Source organism: Lynx canadensis, chromosome A3 (genome assembly GCF_007474595.2).
Source record: "Lynx canadensis isolate LIC74 chromosome A3, mLynCan4.pri.v2, whole genome shotgun sequence".
Lineage (NCBI taxonomy): Eukaryota > Metazoa > Chordata > Mammalia > Carnivora > Felidae > Lynx > Lynx canadensis.
This window is the reverse complement of record NC_044305.1, coordinates 84,343,702-84,362,220: the sequence shown is the minus strand read 5'-3', so window position 1 is coordinate 84,362,220 and position 18,519 is coordinate 84,343,702. Positions and strand designations below refer to the sequence as shown.

Below are 18,519 nucleotides of genomic sequence, written 5' to 3'. Positions count from 1 at the left end.
TTAAAGGAAGAGATATCCAAAGCATAGTAAGAAAACAGTGAAGCCACTTTAGAAAAAATAAAGAATCTCAGTTCATCATTTCTTACATAGAAAATTTACCTATATTTATTTAGGGTCTTTATTATATATTTCTGGACAAATAATAAAGGTTACCTAGAATATGTTATTTCACTATATACATGAATATACAATTTTTGAAGTGGTATATCTTTATATAGCAATACCTTAAAATGCATTAATTATATTGATATTATCATATAGCTCTAAGACACCAGAGTAGTGGTGAACATACTAATAAGTGTTTCACATCTATAACTTTCATCAGGTCTCCTAAAGCCATTTAGGATACATAAAGCATTCTTACTGCCCTTATGACTTCCGCTGAGATTTTCAATTCTAGTTTAGAGAATTTTAGACAGGCAAATAGAAACAATAGAGTAATAGAGAAAAACAAATTGGTAAAAGTCAGAAAATTTAATCAAAGGCAAATTTAATAGTTGTAGGAAAACTGAAAAGAGAAAGATTCTCATTTTTATATCATGGAATGATAAAATTCTTTAATACAAGAAACAATGAGATTATTAAACAGACCTTAATGTACTTTTTGTTACTATTTTTTTAGTTTTATACTATGAAATAATTAATGCTCCTACAAACAAGTTATTTTAAATACTGATTAATACTCTGTAGAAATTGGCATAATTGTCTAGGTGTTCATTAGAATGATAGCAATCATTCTAATCACAGAACAGCTTTAACTTGCCTTGTGACTTTCAGAACAGTATCCATTTCTCACCCATACAATAAAGAAGCTGGACCAGATGACATCTAAAGTTTCTGACAATTCTAAATGTTAATATTGCTATATAACTTAGCCAGTCTACTTTCTTTTTTTCTAAACTTCTTAAATCAGCATTTTCCCTAAAATTAGTGAAAGCTTTCCAAAATGCATCATGTTTTAGAAAATTAAAATTACAATCTATTTCAGACTAGGAATTGAAAATAGCAATTTCCTTACAAATAAATCGAAGTCCTTTATTTACCACCAACCACGTTTCTAAGAAAATGGAAGTATTTTTAAGATTCAGAAATCTATAAAACCTTTAAGAAACAGTTTCTGAAAGTAAAACTAAAAAAAAAAAAGTCTCGAGAGCCTAGGTGGCTCAGTTGGTTAAATATTCGACTTTGGCTCAGGTAATGATCTTGCAATTTGGGAGTTCAAGCCCCACAGTAGGCTCTGTGCTGACAGCTCAGAGCCTGGAGCTTGCTTCAGACTGTATCTCCCTCTCTCTCTGCCCCTCTCCTGCTCGCACTCTGTCTCTCAAAAATAAACATTAAAAAAAATTTTTTTAAAGTCTCATTTCTTAGTAAGATGAAGCTTTGTATTAGGAAGTTATTACAATAAAAAAATGAGCAAATTACCTATTTTTGGATGATCCACAATATTTGAAAAAATAACTCCTTTATTCTGTATAATTTTATACCATAATTACTAACTTTCCTGAATTTCTAAAACGTATATGCAATTACTTTCACATACCTCTTCAAGGAAAGGTTTCATTAACCACTGCAAACACTGATTTATTAAATAAAATAGAAGTCCATGCTTTATAACTCAGCATTAAATTTCTCACAGAGAAATCAAGAAAGAATATTCCCTATCATAGATAGTTATTAACTGTCTTTGTTAAGTCTTCCAAATAATATTTCATAAAAGAAATCAAGTTAAGTGGGAGCTGCCTTTGCAGATGATGCCTGTGCTTTGGCCATTCTTCGAACCAGTGCTTCTTGTCTTTTTCTTTGAATTTCTTCAGGAGAATATTTTTTATTTTTCTCTTCTTCCTCTAAAAATTAAACAAAATATAGATATTACTTTTATAGTCTACACAGTCATCTTGAACATGAGTTTTAATTTTTTACTTTTATCATCCAGACTTGCCACATTGGTATAACTATTAAATCACACTAAACTACTAAATACGATATTTGATGTACAGATACAGTGTTCTAGGCCAAAAGAAAATCAAGTACTGATCAATCCATTCCTATTTTATACACCTTTCACAGTGTGATAAAATTCATTTGATTAAAACTGTACATTTTGACTTCCCAGCATATAATTCTTATGAATAAAATCTAATTTACATAACTGACAAATGAGTATTTTTTAAGAACTAGAATTTTATTTTACTTTTTAGTTGTCTTAATGTTTTATTTATTTTTGAGAAAGAGACAGAGTACGAGAGGGGGACAGCACAGAGCCTGATGCAGGGCTCGAACTTGTGAACCATGAGATCATGACCTGAGCCGAAGTCCAATGCCTAATAACATACTGAGCCACCCAGGTATCCCCAAAACCTGGGATTTTAGATGTTATATATAAACTTCAACAGAAAGGTAGTCAAAATATAATGAATTCAAATATCAACACCTTAAATAGTATACATTTACTATAAGCTGTATCAATATTCATGCTAATTTTTTTTCCTCTAGAGAGCTCTAAGATTTTCATTTTAGCCATTCAGGAAAAAATGTTTTAGAGTGATCCAGTGAAATCTATCATGTCAATAAATGTATAATTCACTGTCAGATATTTTTATTTGGAGGACACATTTTATATAAACATTAGAAAATTATTTCAGGGGCACGTGAGTGGCTCAGTTGGTTGAATGTCCAACTTTGGCTCAGGTTATGATCTCATGGTTCAGTTTGTGAGTTTGAGCCCTGCATAGGGCTCTCTGCTGTCAGCACAGAGCTGGCTTCTGATCCTCTTTCCCCCTTTCTCTGTCTGCCCCTCCCCCAGTCATGCTCACTATCTCTCTTTCTCTCTAATAAATAAACATTAAAAATATTTTAAAAAGATTATTTCAAAGAGCATTAATATCTGAATGAAAACTTCAATTCGAATGTCTTTTTAATATATAAAAATGTGAAGCATTCTGACATTCCTATGCAGCATATTTTAGTATGCTTTTAGTATACTTTAGGTAAATGTACTATAAAATAAACAATGTGTTTTAAATTAAGTAAATGAAAATAAAATTAAGTTTGATTTTAGTAACATCCAATTCTACCTCTGCCAAAATACGGAGTTCTAATAAAATGAATTTAATTCCAGAGTTAAGTCACTTTGAGCTAAAATATTAGATTATCTATGTAATGCTAATAAGAATCAAACTTTGAAATTAGCAAACATATTTTCTCATTTAAATGATGTTTGAAAATTAAGACCATCATATTTAAGCAACCTTGTATTGGTAAAACTGTTTATGTTGTAAAATCTGTCTCTCATAGAATAACAATCTGTAGTACTGTTGGCAGAGAAATATTATTTACACTAACATCTAGACACAGGTTTAGAATTTGTTCTAAGACATTTCTCTTATTACCTAAGGGAGATTATTTGTCCAAAATACATTATCTGTCTCCCCTTCCTTTCTTGGTATAATTGGAAATGGGAGAGGGTATTCAGGGTAAGAGAGAAATATTTCAGATAAACTCCCTAGATGACTCTGATGACTTATTTCCTAAACTTATTACCTCAAAGATTTGTAGCTATTTCTCCCTATAGAAAGATGCTACAAGATACTTTATAATTAGCTTGACTAATCATCTAATATTTTAGTCTCAAAGCTGAGAAATACATGAAACTCAGAATTCACACATACACAGTTGCATTCAATTGACCACAAGTTTGGAAGGAAAACAGATTAATAATCCACGACAGCAGAAAAGAACATAGCTCCCTAAAACTGGGTTTACAACTAACATGGTGAAATTCTTGGAAAAATAATTTCAAATGATATAAAGTCACACCATGAAAATTTGATTTAGAGAGAGTCACCCTTTTCTCTCATCAGCCCTTCCTTTAGCTCATTCTGCAATAAACATACATGGCAAAGTTTCAAACTATTTCAAGGTACAAAGCAAGAGTGGCTCTTTTTTTTTTTTTTTTTTAAATGTTGGTTTATTTTTGAGAGAGAGATACAGACCGTGATCAAGGGCAGAGAGAGGAGACACAGATTCTGAAACAGCACACAGCCTGATGCAGGGCTTGAGCCTAAGTCTGACACTCAACCGACTGAGCCACCCAGGCGCCCCAAGAGTGGCTCTTCTTTTTTTTTTTTTTTTTTTTTAATTTTTTTTTTTCAACGTTTATTTATTTTTGGGACAGAGAGAGACAGAGCATGAACGGGGGAGGGGCAGAGAGAGAGGGAGACACAGAATCGGAAACAGGCTCCAGGCTCTGAGCCATCAGCCCAGAGCCTGATGCGGGGCTCGAACTCACGGACCGCGAGATCGTGACCTGGCTGAAGTCGGACGCTTAACCGACTGCGCCACCCAGGCACCCCTGAGAGTGGCTCTTCTTAATCTTTATTATAAGGCAGAAATCAGGAAGGAAAAAAAAAAATTCTGTAAAGGGCCAGAAAGTTAATATATTAACCTCTGAAGGTCATATGGTCTCTTGTTGCAACTCTTCAGCTCTGTTATTGTAGCATGAAAACAGCCATGGACAATATAAATGATGTGACTGTGTTCAAACAAAACTTAGTTTATGGACAATGAAATCTGAATTCTATGTAATTTTCAAAGGTCATGAAATATTACTTTTCTCTTGATTTTCTCAACTATTTAGAATGTGAAAAACATCTTAGCATGCTGGCTGTATAAAAACAGGCTCTGGGCTGGATGTGGATGGGCCATGGTTTACCAAACCCTGCCTTAAAACAAGGGTTAAATGGGTTTTGTTTCAAAGATGTTCTCTAGAAAGTAGCTTGCTACAAAACAAAGTAAAATAAAGTGGAAACAATAGAAAATAGATTAATGTTAATTAGAAGATTAGGTACTATCAGTAAACTTAAAAAAATTGATAAGATAAACTGAAAGGCAGATTATCCACTCATAAAATATGCAGATAAGGTAGTAGATAGTTTTGGGAAAACTCAAATATTCCAGAGAGATCTTTAGTACTCTTTAACATAATTATAACTGTATTTAAATAATTTCATGTTGAGAGTTTGGTCCAATTAAATACATTTACTTAAATATAAATTTAAATTATTTACATGATTTATTTAAATAAAAATAAAAATTATAGATTAACAACAATTTTTAAAGTTTCAAAATATCTAGGCTATAATATAGGGAAATATTAATTGTTGGTGTTGATAAGAATATAAATTGATGAAACTTTTTGGGAAGATTTAATGATATCCACTAAACTTCAAAACATTCTTACATCAATTTTTCAGTAATTAACAGAGACAATCACAGGAGCATGCAGAAATTTATGTAGAAGTATATTCACTGGAGTATTGTTTGTAATGTAAAAAATGCAACCAAACCGAACTTCCTGTCAATAGAGAGGCAGTTAAATAGATCAAGGTACATCCATATAATGACATACTATACAGTCATTAAAAGGACTGAAGCAAAACTATACATAGAACTGGAAAAGAGGGGCGCCTGGGTGGCTCAGTCAGTTAAACATCCGACTTCGGCTCAGGTCATGATCTCACGGTACATGGGTTTGAGCCCTGCGTTGGGCTCTGTGCTGACAGCTCAGAGCCTGGAGCCTGCTTCAGATTCTGTGTCTCCTTCTCTGCCCCTTTGCCCTTCACCAAATTTCACTCTGTCTCTCTCTCTCTCTCAAAAATAAATAAACGTTACAAAAAAACAAAACAAAACTGGAAAAGATAGCTATGTTAAGTGAAGGCAAAACCAAGTTGCCAAATAGTAGGTACATAGCATATAATTCCATCTGATAGATGTATAGGCATACACACACACACACACACACACACACGGACATTTTTATATGCACAGAAAATGTTAAATGATGTATTCTAAACTGTTAGCTATGGTTTTCCTGAGGCATGGCTGTGCAAAAAGAGAAACTGAGAATTTAATTTTTCACTTCAAATTAATTTACTCTGCTTTCTTTCTTCTTAAACAATGAGCATATTACTGTTACGAGTTAAAAAAAAAAAAAAAGATCACTTAAATAGGAAAGTTGAGCAGTAATGCCAACAAAAGCACCATCTAGAATCTAAACAGAAAACAATGATGTAATGTTAAAAGAAGATAAAATCTCCCTCACCTTATTAGCATTGATCTACATAATAGATAAAAAACCTAATATTAGCCCGAAGTGAGGGAGACTGATTAAAAAACATCTGTAATTACAAGCTAGCATAGTAAATGCTATAACAGAAGTTAAAGCTGGGTATTGGAGAAACCCAGAGAAAGTGAACCTAAATTATTGAGCTGAATAAAAACATACTGTGTTTTAAAGGACAAATGGAAAATGGCCAGGCAGATTTGGTATATGCATGTGGGGGTACTATGTTTCGGTGAAGGAAATAGCATCTGTAAAAATGTAAGGCTGTGAGAAAGAACTGGACATTAGGAAGTACAAGTAGTTATGCCAGATACAGTGCCTTTTAAAAAAGATTACAGTATCAGTGAATAACAGATTTTTCACATTATATTACATGATATTCATTCAGATACTTACTAAACATCTTCTATGTGGGAGATGCTGTGGTAGGTCTAGGTATTCACAGATAAGACAGACAATAATCAATACTTAATTGCAAACTGTGATAAAAGAAATAAGAGAGATGACGGAAAATGACAAGGAAAAGACCTATAGATTGTTCAAGGAAGGTCTCTGTGAGAAGGTCATACTTAAACTGAGACCTAAGGATAAAAAAGCACCAACCAAAAGACGGATGGGGGTGGGGAGAAGGGGAGACAAACATCAGGAAGAAATAGTTTTAGTTGGGAACAGCATAGTCAGAGCTCCTGAACTAGGAAAGAAACTATGCTGTTTGAGAACTGAAAGACAGCTAATGTAACTGAAACTTACTTGGTAGGTGAGGTAAAAAAGAAGGTAGGCAGGTAAGGAGTGATAATCCAGGGCCTTGCAGATCAGTGTAAAGTTGGAATGTTATTTGAAAGATGATGGCCATCATTGAAGGCTGTGGTTAAGCACAAGAATGCCATGTTTGCCTATTTGTTTTTAAAAGATTATTCTACTGTTTGGAGACTAGAGTTGAAAAGAGATAAAAGAACTGCAGGAATCTAGTCAAGAAATGTTAGCTTGGATAAGGGTAGTAGAGGTTGAGTGAGGAAAATGGACAATTTTAAGATGTATTTTTCTGAGATAGAAACAATGCAACTTGATAGAATTGCGGGAGAGGAATCAGAAAAATCAAAGATGACAGACAGGCTGTACTGAGTAAGCAAACTGCAATTCTAACCATCACAGCAAATGTGTTTAATTAGAATGCTCTGAATTTTCAAATATTGCTCACCTCAATGTTCTGCTAAACATAGGAGTATGAATGAAGTTTTAAAACAATGAGATATTTAGTAAACATAATCTCTTGGAAATAAATAGATCTAAAAGTACAATTTCCTAGTAAATAATTCAGAAAACATTCAACAAATATTTACTGAATACCTACTATATGCTAGTCACTGAATTAAAAGCTGGGAATCTGATGCAGTCTTTTGAAAACATAAATCACCCTCTTTGTATATTACAGCATAATTATTCCTAAGAGTCACTTTAAGAATTCTAGTTAAATGTCATACTTTTTTAATCTTACATGTTACACAAATTCAATACAACAAATAACTAGGTTAGCTACTTTCCCAGGTGATAATTTTCAAACTACTTTATACATACCTTTTGAAGGTTGTTTCAAAGATTCAGAACGTTTCACCAAACACTGTTGTTGAATAGCCCTCCCACAAAATGAGTGGACAGGAGTTTTATTTTTCTCCAAACCCTGTGTAATTTTGGTATCAGAAATACTTCCTGGTAGACAATTCTGATTAAACTGGGAAAGAATTTGAGAATTTTTCATCTTTGTAAATGTATACTTAGGAAATCTAACCGTTCTGTTAAGGCCACTCTGATCTGCATCTCTTGTGCTCCTATGGGACAGATGCTGATTACTTAATTTCTTCTTATAAGTAGCAGTTTCTGTATTCCTATAATCTGAACTCACATTCAAACTTGAACTTCCCGTAAGAACTGACTGTGGACTTTTCACTTGTATTGGAACATCAGTGTTATTCCAGGAGAAATGCAGATTATTGATATGACAATTTGAGTTCTTGGAGTATATTGTCAAATTTGTTGTAGCACCTAAAAAACTTGGAGAATTTCCACAGATTTCCCTTTTATCCATCTTCACTGGTTTATTTAATTGTGAGCTATTTGTGAAAGATGTGTGCCCTGAAATGCTGCTGAGATTCAAATGTTTTGATTGCACCAACTGACTTTCTTGTTTAGATGTAGTAAATATGTTTTTGGCTCCATGTTTGGAATTATTATTGATCTCAAGTGTACTTTCTGGTATCTTGCTGCCCTTTCTAATGTCTTGTTGCTGAGTTAGTCTTTCAATATCATCACATGCTTGGTATAATAAATCATCATCTACATCATCTGCTTCCCAGGTATTCTCTAATTGATGGCATGCTTTAACAATTTCATTGGCAAATGATGGATCATTCCAGTCATCAAAGAAAGAACCTAACTTGGATGCATTAGTCTGATTTGTATTACAAACACTGGTTTCATTGCCCAAAGTTGCAGAGCCAAAAGGATTTATATTAGCAGGTGCTTTAAAAGACTGATTAAAAATGGACTTATTTTCTTGTTCATTAGAATATCCTGTGTTCAAAGTAGACTTTTCAAAAGTATTTACATTAGAAGTAAATTTAGTATGCATATCTTCTTTTACTTTTGTCAGATTAGATGCAACTGAACAGTCTTGAACAATTTTATTGAAAGATTTCTCAAGTTTCATTATATATCCACTGGATGGCAACTTGTTTGGTTCATCATTTGGATTTAGTGAAAAACGATATTTTCCAGAATCTATTAATTCCTTGTTATGTGTCTTTGAAGGGAGATCTTGTACAATTTTTGAATCCCTTAACCTGGCACCTAGGCTTGTATTCATTCTTGACTTATGTTTATCACACTTATTGTTAAAGTTACAAATACTCTTTTGATCAGCAATCTGGGCTGTTTTAGGAGCTGGGGAAAGTTCATACATTTTGACATTTTGCATAACAAAAGGTTCATTATTTAGTAAGTTTTCCCAATCATCCTCAAAATCACTGGTAGGAAATGCATCAAGGTGTTTATTAAAAGCTTCTGGCTTCTCAGTGTAAGAAGTCACACATGGATTTGTCATTCCAAGAGTATCTACTTGACAAGAAAGTGATCCTGGGGTTTTATCTGGCAGTTTTTCAGTGACCAGAGTTTCATTAGTAATGATTTTCTCCTTTTTCAAAGCGCTTTTCTTTCCAAAGGTAGTATTACTTGTGTTCAAAAAAGCATCTGACAGATCTTGGCTGAACTGTCCACTACATTTCTGAGTAGAGCCATCAAAAATGGCATTAAAGGCTGCTTCAGCATTTTGGTCAAATGGCTTCTGACTGCTATTTTGATCATTTATCACAGACATTTTGGTGTTTTCTTCCATTGGGTTCTTCATTATAGCATTATCTATTTCTGGAACTATATCATGTAATAACTGCATCTGTACATTATCTTTATAATTACTTAAAGTCTCTGCTTCTGAAATTGTCTGGATAAAATCATGATTTCTCTTCTTTTGCTCTTGAATCACATCTAGCTCTTCCATATTTTTATCAAATTGCTTAGCCAATTTCATAAGTTCTTCCTCTTGATTTTGTGTTTTCAACCTATTAAACATTTAAAAAGTCATAATTAAGAAAGCTTCTAAGAGTCATTATAAATATTCAGTTGTTATCAAACATATTTTAATATATTAAAACTCAAAATTTCAACACAATTATTTTAAGTCTAAAGTTTTACATGTCAAAACTGAAAAAAGTAATTTCTAAATATTTTAATAGATTAACAAAATCAAAGCAGAGTATTATTAAATATATTTACTCCACTGAATGTCAGAAAAGCTGAAAAGTTTGAACTTACTTTGTGCAGCTGATTTTTGCTCTTGATTTGCCTTTTGCTACACTAGGAGTACAAGGAATAGCAGAAGCACCAATCCACATGCCTAGCATGGAGTTTGTTGTTGGTTTTTCATCCTTTGGCAGAAGGGAAAAGAGATATGTTTACAAAGGAAGGAAAGAAGGGAAGGAGGGGGGAGGGAGAGGGAGGGAAAAGGAGGGAGAGGGAGAGGGAAAGGGAGAGAAAGAAAAGAAAGGGAGAGGAAGGAAGAAAAAAAGAAAAGAGAGAGAGAGAGAGAGAGAGAGAGAAAGAAAGAAAGAAAGAAAGAAAGACAAACTTTAACTACATTGAATTATCTTCCTAAAGCAATAAACTGTGGTAAGGTGATAGTTTACTAAACAAGCTCCAGAACAATGAGAAGTTGGAGGATGGCAATAACAAGTTGCAAGAAGTGATCCATTTATGTTTCAGGAAATGAAAATATTCAGAATTTGTAATTCCTTATTTTCAAAAAAAATTAAGTTCTAAGAATTTAACAAGTGCATATTTAATGGCAAAGGCATAGTTATTATCAAAAGAAAACTGACTTCCTAAGAATAAAGAGATTCATATGGAATTCTTTCTATATCACCTGATTCTCCATATTTTCACTATCCCCATCATAATCTTTATCTAAAGTTGGACAATCCATGTTGACCTGAATTGGGAACACTTAGAATTCAGGTCAACAGGACTGCACTAACTCACAAATGAGTTAGAAAGTGCAAGGTTAGAACTAATGCTAAGAATAAGGCAGGAATAAGAACAAAAATAAGTAGAGAAAGGAGAAAGAGAAGTTTGACCACTATGAAGGATAGGAAAAAGCCATTTTAATCCTGGATATTTTTGCTATGTGTTTCAGTCATCTGATCAAGCAAAAAATTAGAAAATGAGTTTATTCATTAGTTACAAACCAAACCAACAAATCAAATAGGTTAACCATTTTCTACTCTATTTTTGTACTTAGAATGAACACAGTACTCAGAATGAACATAATATCACACAAGGTAAAAATAATCTTATCACTAGATTATAGGATACTTGAAGGCATGGAATGATCTTATGATTATTATAGTTCAGCATCTAACAAAATGCTAGGCATAAAGAATATATCAGTTTACATTTATTTGCTAGGTTTAGGTGAAAAGATCCCTACAACTTGATACTTTAAAATCCTCAATCAACAAGCAGTTTAGCAGTTTTCTTAGATGTCCACTTGAACCTAGTAGATTTTACTTTCACAAAATACTCCAGTAAACCAGTAAGTTTACTTTTAGACTCTATACATTTCCACTTTTGTTTCAACAACCTTGAATTTAGGGAAAATAACATTCTTAATGATTTAATTATGGGCACTTTGTCCATTTACCAAGTATTTTAAAATTAATTGACTTTTTTAGAGAATAAAGGTAGGACAGCTTTATATGTCCAATTTTATGTATACAAGGGCCCTTGTATGTTTTTATATTAATTATATTTTTAAAATGTCTTTAATAATAATTGCATAATTCATTGATTTCCAACTACAATCCAGGTGTTATAAGGTATCTGAACATATTACTTCATTTACTCCTATATAGTGTGTAGTTGTATAAAAATGATGGAAAAATATACATCTTCAAACAAACACCATATGAAAAGTATCCCTGAAGAAAGTGAAATGATTGTCCACTGAATATGGAAGTGCATATTTTAAAAAAATGTCACCTCTGAAAATACCAAGGTGACTTAAATAACTATTTGAAGGGGTAACTCACCTAAAAATAAAAAGCATGACTATGTCATTATGAGAACATGTCAGTCTTTTTAAAAGACCTTGATACTACCAAATATCTATAGGCTTTAAAAGTGCTTAGTTGAAAAAAGTAACATTTAAAAGCAACTAATTTCACTGTATTTTTTCTTATATACAAGTTACAACTTGCATATTGTTGCCACTTCTTTATGTGAGCTATTATTTCCAGCCCACTTAGGTAAAGGGTCCAGTAATTTACTCAACTATCTTTTTATCACAATTTAAGCTGGCCAGCCCAAACACATTTTATATGCTTCTTTCATGTGAAACCCACAACTAATGAAGATCTATTGTTAACTTATGAAGTAAATAGTATCGTGGCATAAAAGCTATTTAACTACTGAACCATATGTAAAATGAATTTCTATGACATGCCAAACATGGAATGCAGAGCTAGTAGCAACATAGTTGTTTTGACTGTGCTAACTGTAATTTCGGATGTTTTATAGCCACTAAAGAAAACTTTATTTCCTGTCTCCTTCACCTGGATGACGGTGATTCCTTGTAACCACAGTTTGGGCCAGTGCCATCTATTGTTTACCATAAACAATAAACCCTTGATAAGGGTATATCAAGGAAAAAATCCCAAACTAAAATGTTTTCTAGACTTAAATATTGTTAAATAAGAAAAAGAGAGAGAAGAGGATCAAAACAGAGGTTGACTTAAATTTTATATTTCTTTCTTTCTTTTTTTTTTTTTAAAGTTTATTTACTTTGAGAAAGAGAGATAAAGCGTGAGCAGGGCAGGGGCAGAGATTGGGAGAGAGAACCCAAGCAGACTCCATGCAGTCAGCAGAACGCCATGCAGGGCTTGATCCCATAAGCACAAGATCATGACCTGAGCCAAAACTAAGAATCAGAAGCTTAACTTAACCAACTGAGCCACCCAGACGCCCCTAAACTTGTGTTTCTATTTCATTCAAGCAGTACAGGAACTGAAACAAAGAGAAAGAAACTTTTGAAGATGATTCTATGATAGCAAATAACTATCATAAACTGTAACATAACCTTACATTTATAGTGCTCTTTAGTTTACAAAGAATTTTTAACTAATTTATTCCTCCTAATAGTCCAATGGAGAGGGCAAGACAAGTACTAATTCTAGCTTATAGCTGAATGAAGTTCTGAGAACTTAAGTGATTTGCGTATGGTCACTCAGTATAGGAGGTGGACTCAGAACTGACTCCAAATCTAGTGTTCTTTCCACTTTTATGAATGTTGCTCAATGATCTTATTAGTCCACAAGTATTAAGAAGAGCAATTTTAATGGGGAAAAAGTAGGCTGTAGACGTAAACAAATACCACTCACAAAAAACTTAAAAGTTTAAGTTTTTATTTTTTGATTCTATTATTTTAGTAACTTTAAAAATGAGGCCATATATGGTTGAACAACATTAAAATAAGCACAGGGGCACCTGGGTGGCTCAGTCGGTTGGGTGTCTGACTTCAGGTCATGATATCACGGTTTGTGAGTTCAAGCCCCGCATCAGGCTCTGTGCTGACAACTCAGAGCCTGGTGCCTGTTTCAGATTCTGTGTCTCCCTCTCTCTCTGCTCCTCGCCCACTCACACTCTGACTCTCTCTCAAAACTGAATAAAAGTTAAAAAAAAAATTATAAAAAAAATAAACGCAAAGCTCTAGTCGAATTTCATCACTAAAAAAATTAAAGATACATTCTTAGGAAAATATATATTACCAATTATACATTATGTCCCTTTTTTCAAAACCTACATTTCAGTAGTAGAACAGGTAAAAGTAACCTTTACTGCTCTATTTTCAGAAGAACTGTAAAAGACCAAATATTTCTCATCCAAGTGAACTATATGTGGGCCTAGTAGCATAATTTTCACGGTTTTTAAATAAACTACAAACCTAGTGATATTTACCTGAGGAGCAATACGATTAACAATATGTGAGATTTCATCACTATCAGTAGTGTAAATCTGTTTTCTTCTTCCTTTACCTAAAGAAACAAAAACATTTCTATAAATTGTAAACAAAAAACTTAATTTTTAAAAACAGCAGTCACTTCTTAGAAAACAATTTTAATTAGCATGGCTTAGATCACTGTGCACTGACATCACAAGCATATCATGACAATCACGGAAGATTCTCAAAAAACTTCTGTTGTATAAAAGTTCCTGCTACTACCTGACTGAAATTCTATAGTTAAATCCTAATCATTTACCAAATATTTACCCAGATAAAAATGCTAATTAATAATAAATTACCTAACTGTTTTGTCATTGGAGAATTCTGATCCCAAAAGATATCATTCTGTCCATCTGGATCATTAGGAGAACTGAAGGTAGATGACAATAAATCCATTTTCAGCACTCTCTTTGGTGTTTCATACCTTTCTAAGTAAAATAAGATTAAAAAACAATTGTTGCATTGCAAAGCATTACTTTACTTCATAATACCCCAATGTCAAATATCCCTTAGATTACTTTTTATGGTACAATTATAAAATTTTCTGAGATGATATTACTCTAACCACAACTGAAATATTTCACATAAAAATCCTTGTAATACTTGACAAATTTGACATTGTAAATAGCAAGCATTTTAAGATAGACTAGTAGCTCTATGAATGTGTAACAGTGTATGATCTAATCATTTCATTCATTACCACTGGAACTTGGAGGCTTTGGGAACCACCTATAATTTATAGATATATTTCAAAAACCAAACGGCTCCCAGCAGTAAAAGTCTGTTTAGCCCTCTTTCATCAACTCTATCCTACTTACACTAATTACTTTAAAAAGCTTTAACGACCCATTTCTTGGTTAGTTTTGTCTAGTTACACTTTTACATTTCTACAAAGAAATGTTGTTGTTCCTTCCAAAACTGCTTTATGAGAGTAAACTAAAGACAAGGTAACAAAAGCCGACTTTTAAGAACACACTGTAAGAGCATTTGTTTGAAGTGCAGTGCCTACCAGGATTTATTAGAAATCCTTAAAAAATGGAACACCAAAAACTGACCAGAATATGCGGGGGCCCTTAGTTTCCTACTTTGAGGGCCAGCATACACAGGAACTTCCGGCTTATTCGTAATGAGGTGAGACATCACCAAAGCTTTGAGGAAAGAGATAGATACGGCTTTTCATATGACCCCTCCACTTAAGCAAGTCAGGGCAAAAGTTTAAGCGGGGAGGGGAATAAGTCTCCTGGGAGCAAGGTGAAGGCAGCAAGTCTATCCGATAGCTCTCCTCACTCTGCCACTGCTGATGACTGGAGGAGCAGCCTAGAAATAGCCGCCCTTCCTCAAACAGGTAAATCACAGGACCTATTTCTGTAGCGGCGGCAAGGGAGTGGTCAAACCGAACGGGGCAGAGCTCAAACTCGGGGGTAGTGGCGTCGTGTTCCTTTCGGATTCACGAGGGGAGAAGCCCAGAGAAAGGAAACACTTCAGACTCCACCCCCACCCGCACCCCAGGTTTCTCCTTGGCAAGCGGGCTGTGGGGCTGCAGCGCACAAGCCCGGAGAGGCCGCGTTGCCGACGTCTCACCCTCGGGGTTACTTTTACTGCACGAAGCGGCTGCTGGAGGCTGCTCTTGTTGTGGCACGGGCCGGGGAGATCTCTCTCCGGCCCTGCAGAGCCCTGAGCCGCGGGCCGACCTCAGCCGCCTCTTCCCTGGCTCGACCACCGAGCTGCATTCCTCAGCCGCCGCCGCTTTGGGCGGCGTGCCCTTCAGGCCAGGGCTGTCCCCATGTTTCCTTCGCCGACTCATTGCCTATAACCCCCCTCCGCCAGCCGCTCCTCCTTTCACATTTTGTAACGGGAGGAGTAAAGCAATGAAACTACAAGCGGGTCTCCGCGCCAACGGCCGCCGCCATTTTGGCCGATGGGGCGCTCGTAAGAGGCGGCCGCTGATTGGCTGCGTCCGGGCGCGGGGTGGAGCGGTCAGGGTGCCAGGGCTGGGCGCTTCCGCAGCCCGCCTCCAAGACCGCTAGGCTCTGCTAGGTCTCTTGGGATTGGAAGTGATTGTAAAAGGGGCAGTGATCTGGTCGCAGTGTGAGCGCATGTGAGGTGGAAAGGAAATGGAGTCTACTGGCATCTCTTTACTGAATTGACGACAGGAATTACACATTACTCAGATTTAGATTATTGTGGGTTTTATTATTTTAAAGAAGAGGTAATTAGGAAGGAAAAATTAAGCTATTTTTTCATAGGTGATATGTGCTTAGAAAAATCCAAAAACTGGGGTGTCTGGGTGGCCCAGTCGGTTAAGCATCTGGCTTCGGCTCAGGTCATGATCTCTGGGTCTGTAAGTTCGAGCCCCTTGCCGGTCTCTGTGCTGACAGCTGAGAGCTTGGAGCCTACTTCAGCTTGTCTCCCTCGCTCTCTGCCCCTCCGCCGCTCATGCTCTCTCTTTGTCTCTCAAAAATAAACGTTAAAAAAGAAAGAAAAATCCAAAAACTGTAGGGAAATTATTAAATTTGTAAATTAATGTAACGGAATTGCAGGTACGAAGTAAATATTCAAAGATCGGTTATGATTGAATATATTGGGAACAAGCATAACGTTGATTTTTAAAGAACTATGATTTCTAATAGCATACAAAATATCAAATAACTAAAAATAAATTTAACCAAAATTGCAACACCCCTACAGAGAATTATGAAATATTTTTGAAAGAAATTGATGGCCTAACTACAGTTGACCCTTGAGTATGACAAGTGTTAGAGGTGCTGACCCCTGCACAGTTGAAAATTCACTGTAACTTCTGATTCCTCCCAAACTTGTATTAGCCTGCTGTTGACTAGATGCCTTTCAATAACATGAAGCTGATTAACACATATTTTGTATGTTATTTGTATTATGTACTGTGTTACAATAAAGTAAGCTGTAGAAAAGAAAGCATTATTAAGAAAATGATAAGGAAACTACATTATAGTATTGTCTTTATAAAAAAACAAAAACAAAAAACTGTATGAGTGGACCTGCATAGTTCAAACCCATGTTGTTCAAGGGTCAACTATGAATGGAGGATTACACCATATTCATGGATTGTGAGACTCAATATTGTTATGTCAGTTCTTCCCAAATTGATTCTATGCAAATCCATTCAAAATTGCTGTGGGTGTATGTGTGTAGGTTTGTGGATATGGGTGTGTGTGAGTGTGTAATATGACAAGTTTATTTTAAAATGTATGGAAATGCAAAGCACCAAAAGTACCCAAGAAACTTAAAAAAAAAAATTCAAGAAATTCTTGAAGGTCCCTTGAAGATTAATAAAGTTGGATATGTACCCAGTATCAAGACCTGTAAAGTTATGGTAATTAAGACATTGTGGCAATGGTGAAAGGAGAGGCAAACATGAAAGAAACAGGATAGATGGCTCAGAAACAGACCTTTACATAAATGGACACTAGATTTAAGACAAAGATGACACTTCCAAGCAGTGGGACGAGGACTTTTTGATAATAAATAGTGCTTGGGTGATTTGATATTCACTTGGGGGAAAAAAAAGAAACTTAGCCTCTACCTCAAACCATACTCCAAATCGTGTGCAAGGTGATTATATATTTAATTGTAGAAGATAAAATAATTAGTGTTCTAGGAGATGATATAAATTGTCTTAATGACAGGAATGATCTTTAAATTAAAGAAAAATGTCACCAATTATAAAGAAAATATATATGTATAATTTTGATTACATTAAATTGATAACTGGAGAACTTAGATCTACTGGAAGACAACATTAGGGAATGAAAGGCAAGGCACAGATTGGAAGAAGATATTTACCAGATGCCAAATTAGGGCCCATATGTAAAATATATGAAGAACTGATACAAATCACTTGAGAAAATGATTGACCACCAATAAGAAAAACAGGTTTTTTTACTTTAGCCTGCTCTCCCAAAGAAAATCTCAGTGATCAACAAACTTGTATCAAGGTGCTCAACCTCATTTGTAATGAGGAAAATGAAAAATTAAAACCCTAACATGATATTCCTCAACACCCATCAGAATGGTTAAAATCAAGAAAACTGTCAATAGTGGTGTCAAGGAAGGGAACCAGAGAAGAGACTACAGCACTAGCCAATGCCTTGATTGCAGCCTGTGCAGGACCCAGAGCCTGTGGACCCAACCAGTGGGAACTGTCACATACTGCTGGAGAGAGTATTTGGGTACAACAACTTTGGAAAACAGTTTGTGGTCTAGAAATCCCACTCCTAGAAATATAACCAATGGGAATACATGGACTGTGCATCAAGATACATTTTATTTTTTTTTTTAATTTTTTTTTCAACGTTTATTTATTTTTGGGATAGAGAGAGACAGAGCATGAACGGGGGAGGGGCAGAGAGAGAGGGAGACACAGAATCGGAAACAGGCTCCAGGCTCTGAGCCATCAGCCCAGAGGCTGACGCGGGGCTCGAACTCACGGACCGCGAGATCGTGACCTGGCTGAAGTCGGACGCTTAACTGACTGCGCCACCCAGGTGCCCCAAGATACATTTTAGAAAAGTGTTTTTAGCAGTAAAATTTCAAAATTACCTCATACTGGAAGCCAACCAAATGCCCTTCAAGAGTACAGTGGGTAAATATATTGAGCTATATTTGCTCAACAAAATGCTGCACAGCAACTCAAAAGAAGAATTACAATGCCTTGCAACAATGAGGAAAATCTCATAAAGTTGAGCAAAAGAGGCCAAACTCCCAGGCTCTTCCTTCCCAAGAATGCTATATAATTCTATTTACACAAATGTAA

General features: G+C 35.0%; 1 protein-coding gene across 3 annotated transcripts; it reads right to left on the bottom strand.

Moving 5' to 3' along the window:
- Positions 1-473: 473 nt before the first annotated feature.
- ETAA1 (ETAA1 activator of ATR kinase) lies at positions 474-15,653 on the bottom strand. 3 transcript variants are annotated; one of them, XM_030310723.2, is made up of 6 exons: positions 15,309-15,653; positions 14,027-14,155; positions 13,682-13,758; positions 9,986-10,098; positions 7,697-9,732; positions 474-1,844 (listed from the first exon to the last, which is right to left on the bottom strand). In XM_030310723.2, exons 1-6 carry the CDS (start codon positions 15,529-15,531, stop codon positions 1,726-1,728), a joined length of 2,697 nt encoding a protein of 898 aa, XP_030166583.1. In that variant the 5' UTR covers positions 15,532-15,653; the 3' UTR covers positions 474-1,725. The 3 variants fall into 3 exon arrangements, with proteins under 3 accessions (XP_030166583.1, XP_032448546.1, XP_032448545.1); XM_032592655.1 differs by having other exon boundaries at positions 1,310-1,844; positions 14,027-14,151; positions 15,309-15,395; XM_032592654.1 differs by lacking the exon at positions 15,309-15,653 and adding an exon at positions 14,783-15,297 and having other exon boundaries at positions 1,310-1,844.
- Positions 15,654-18,519: the final 2,866 nt, after the last annotated feature.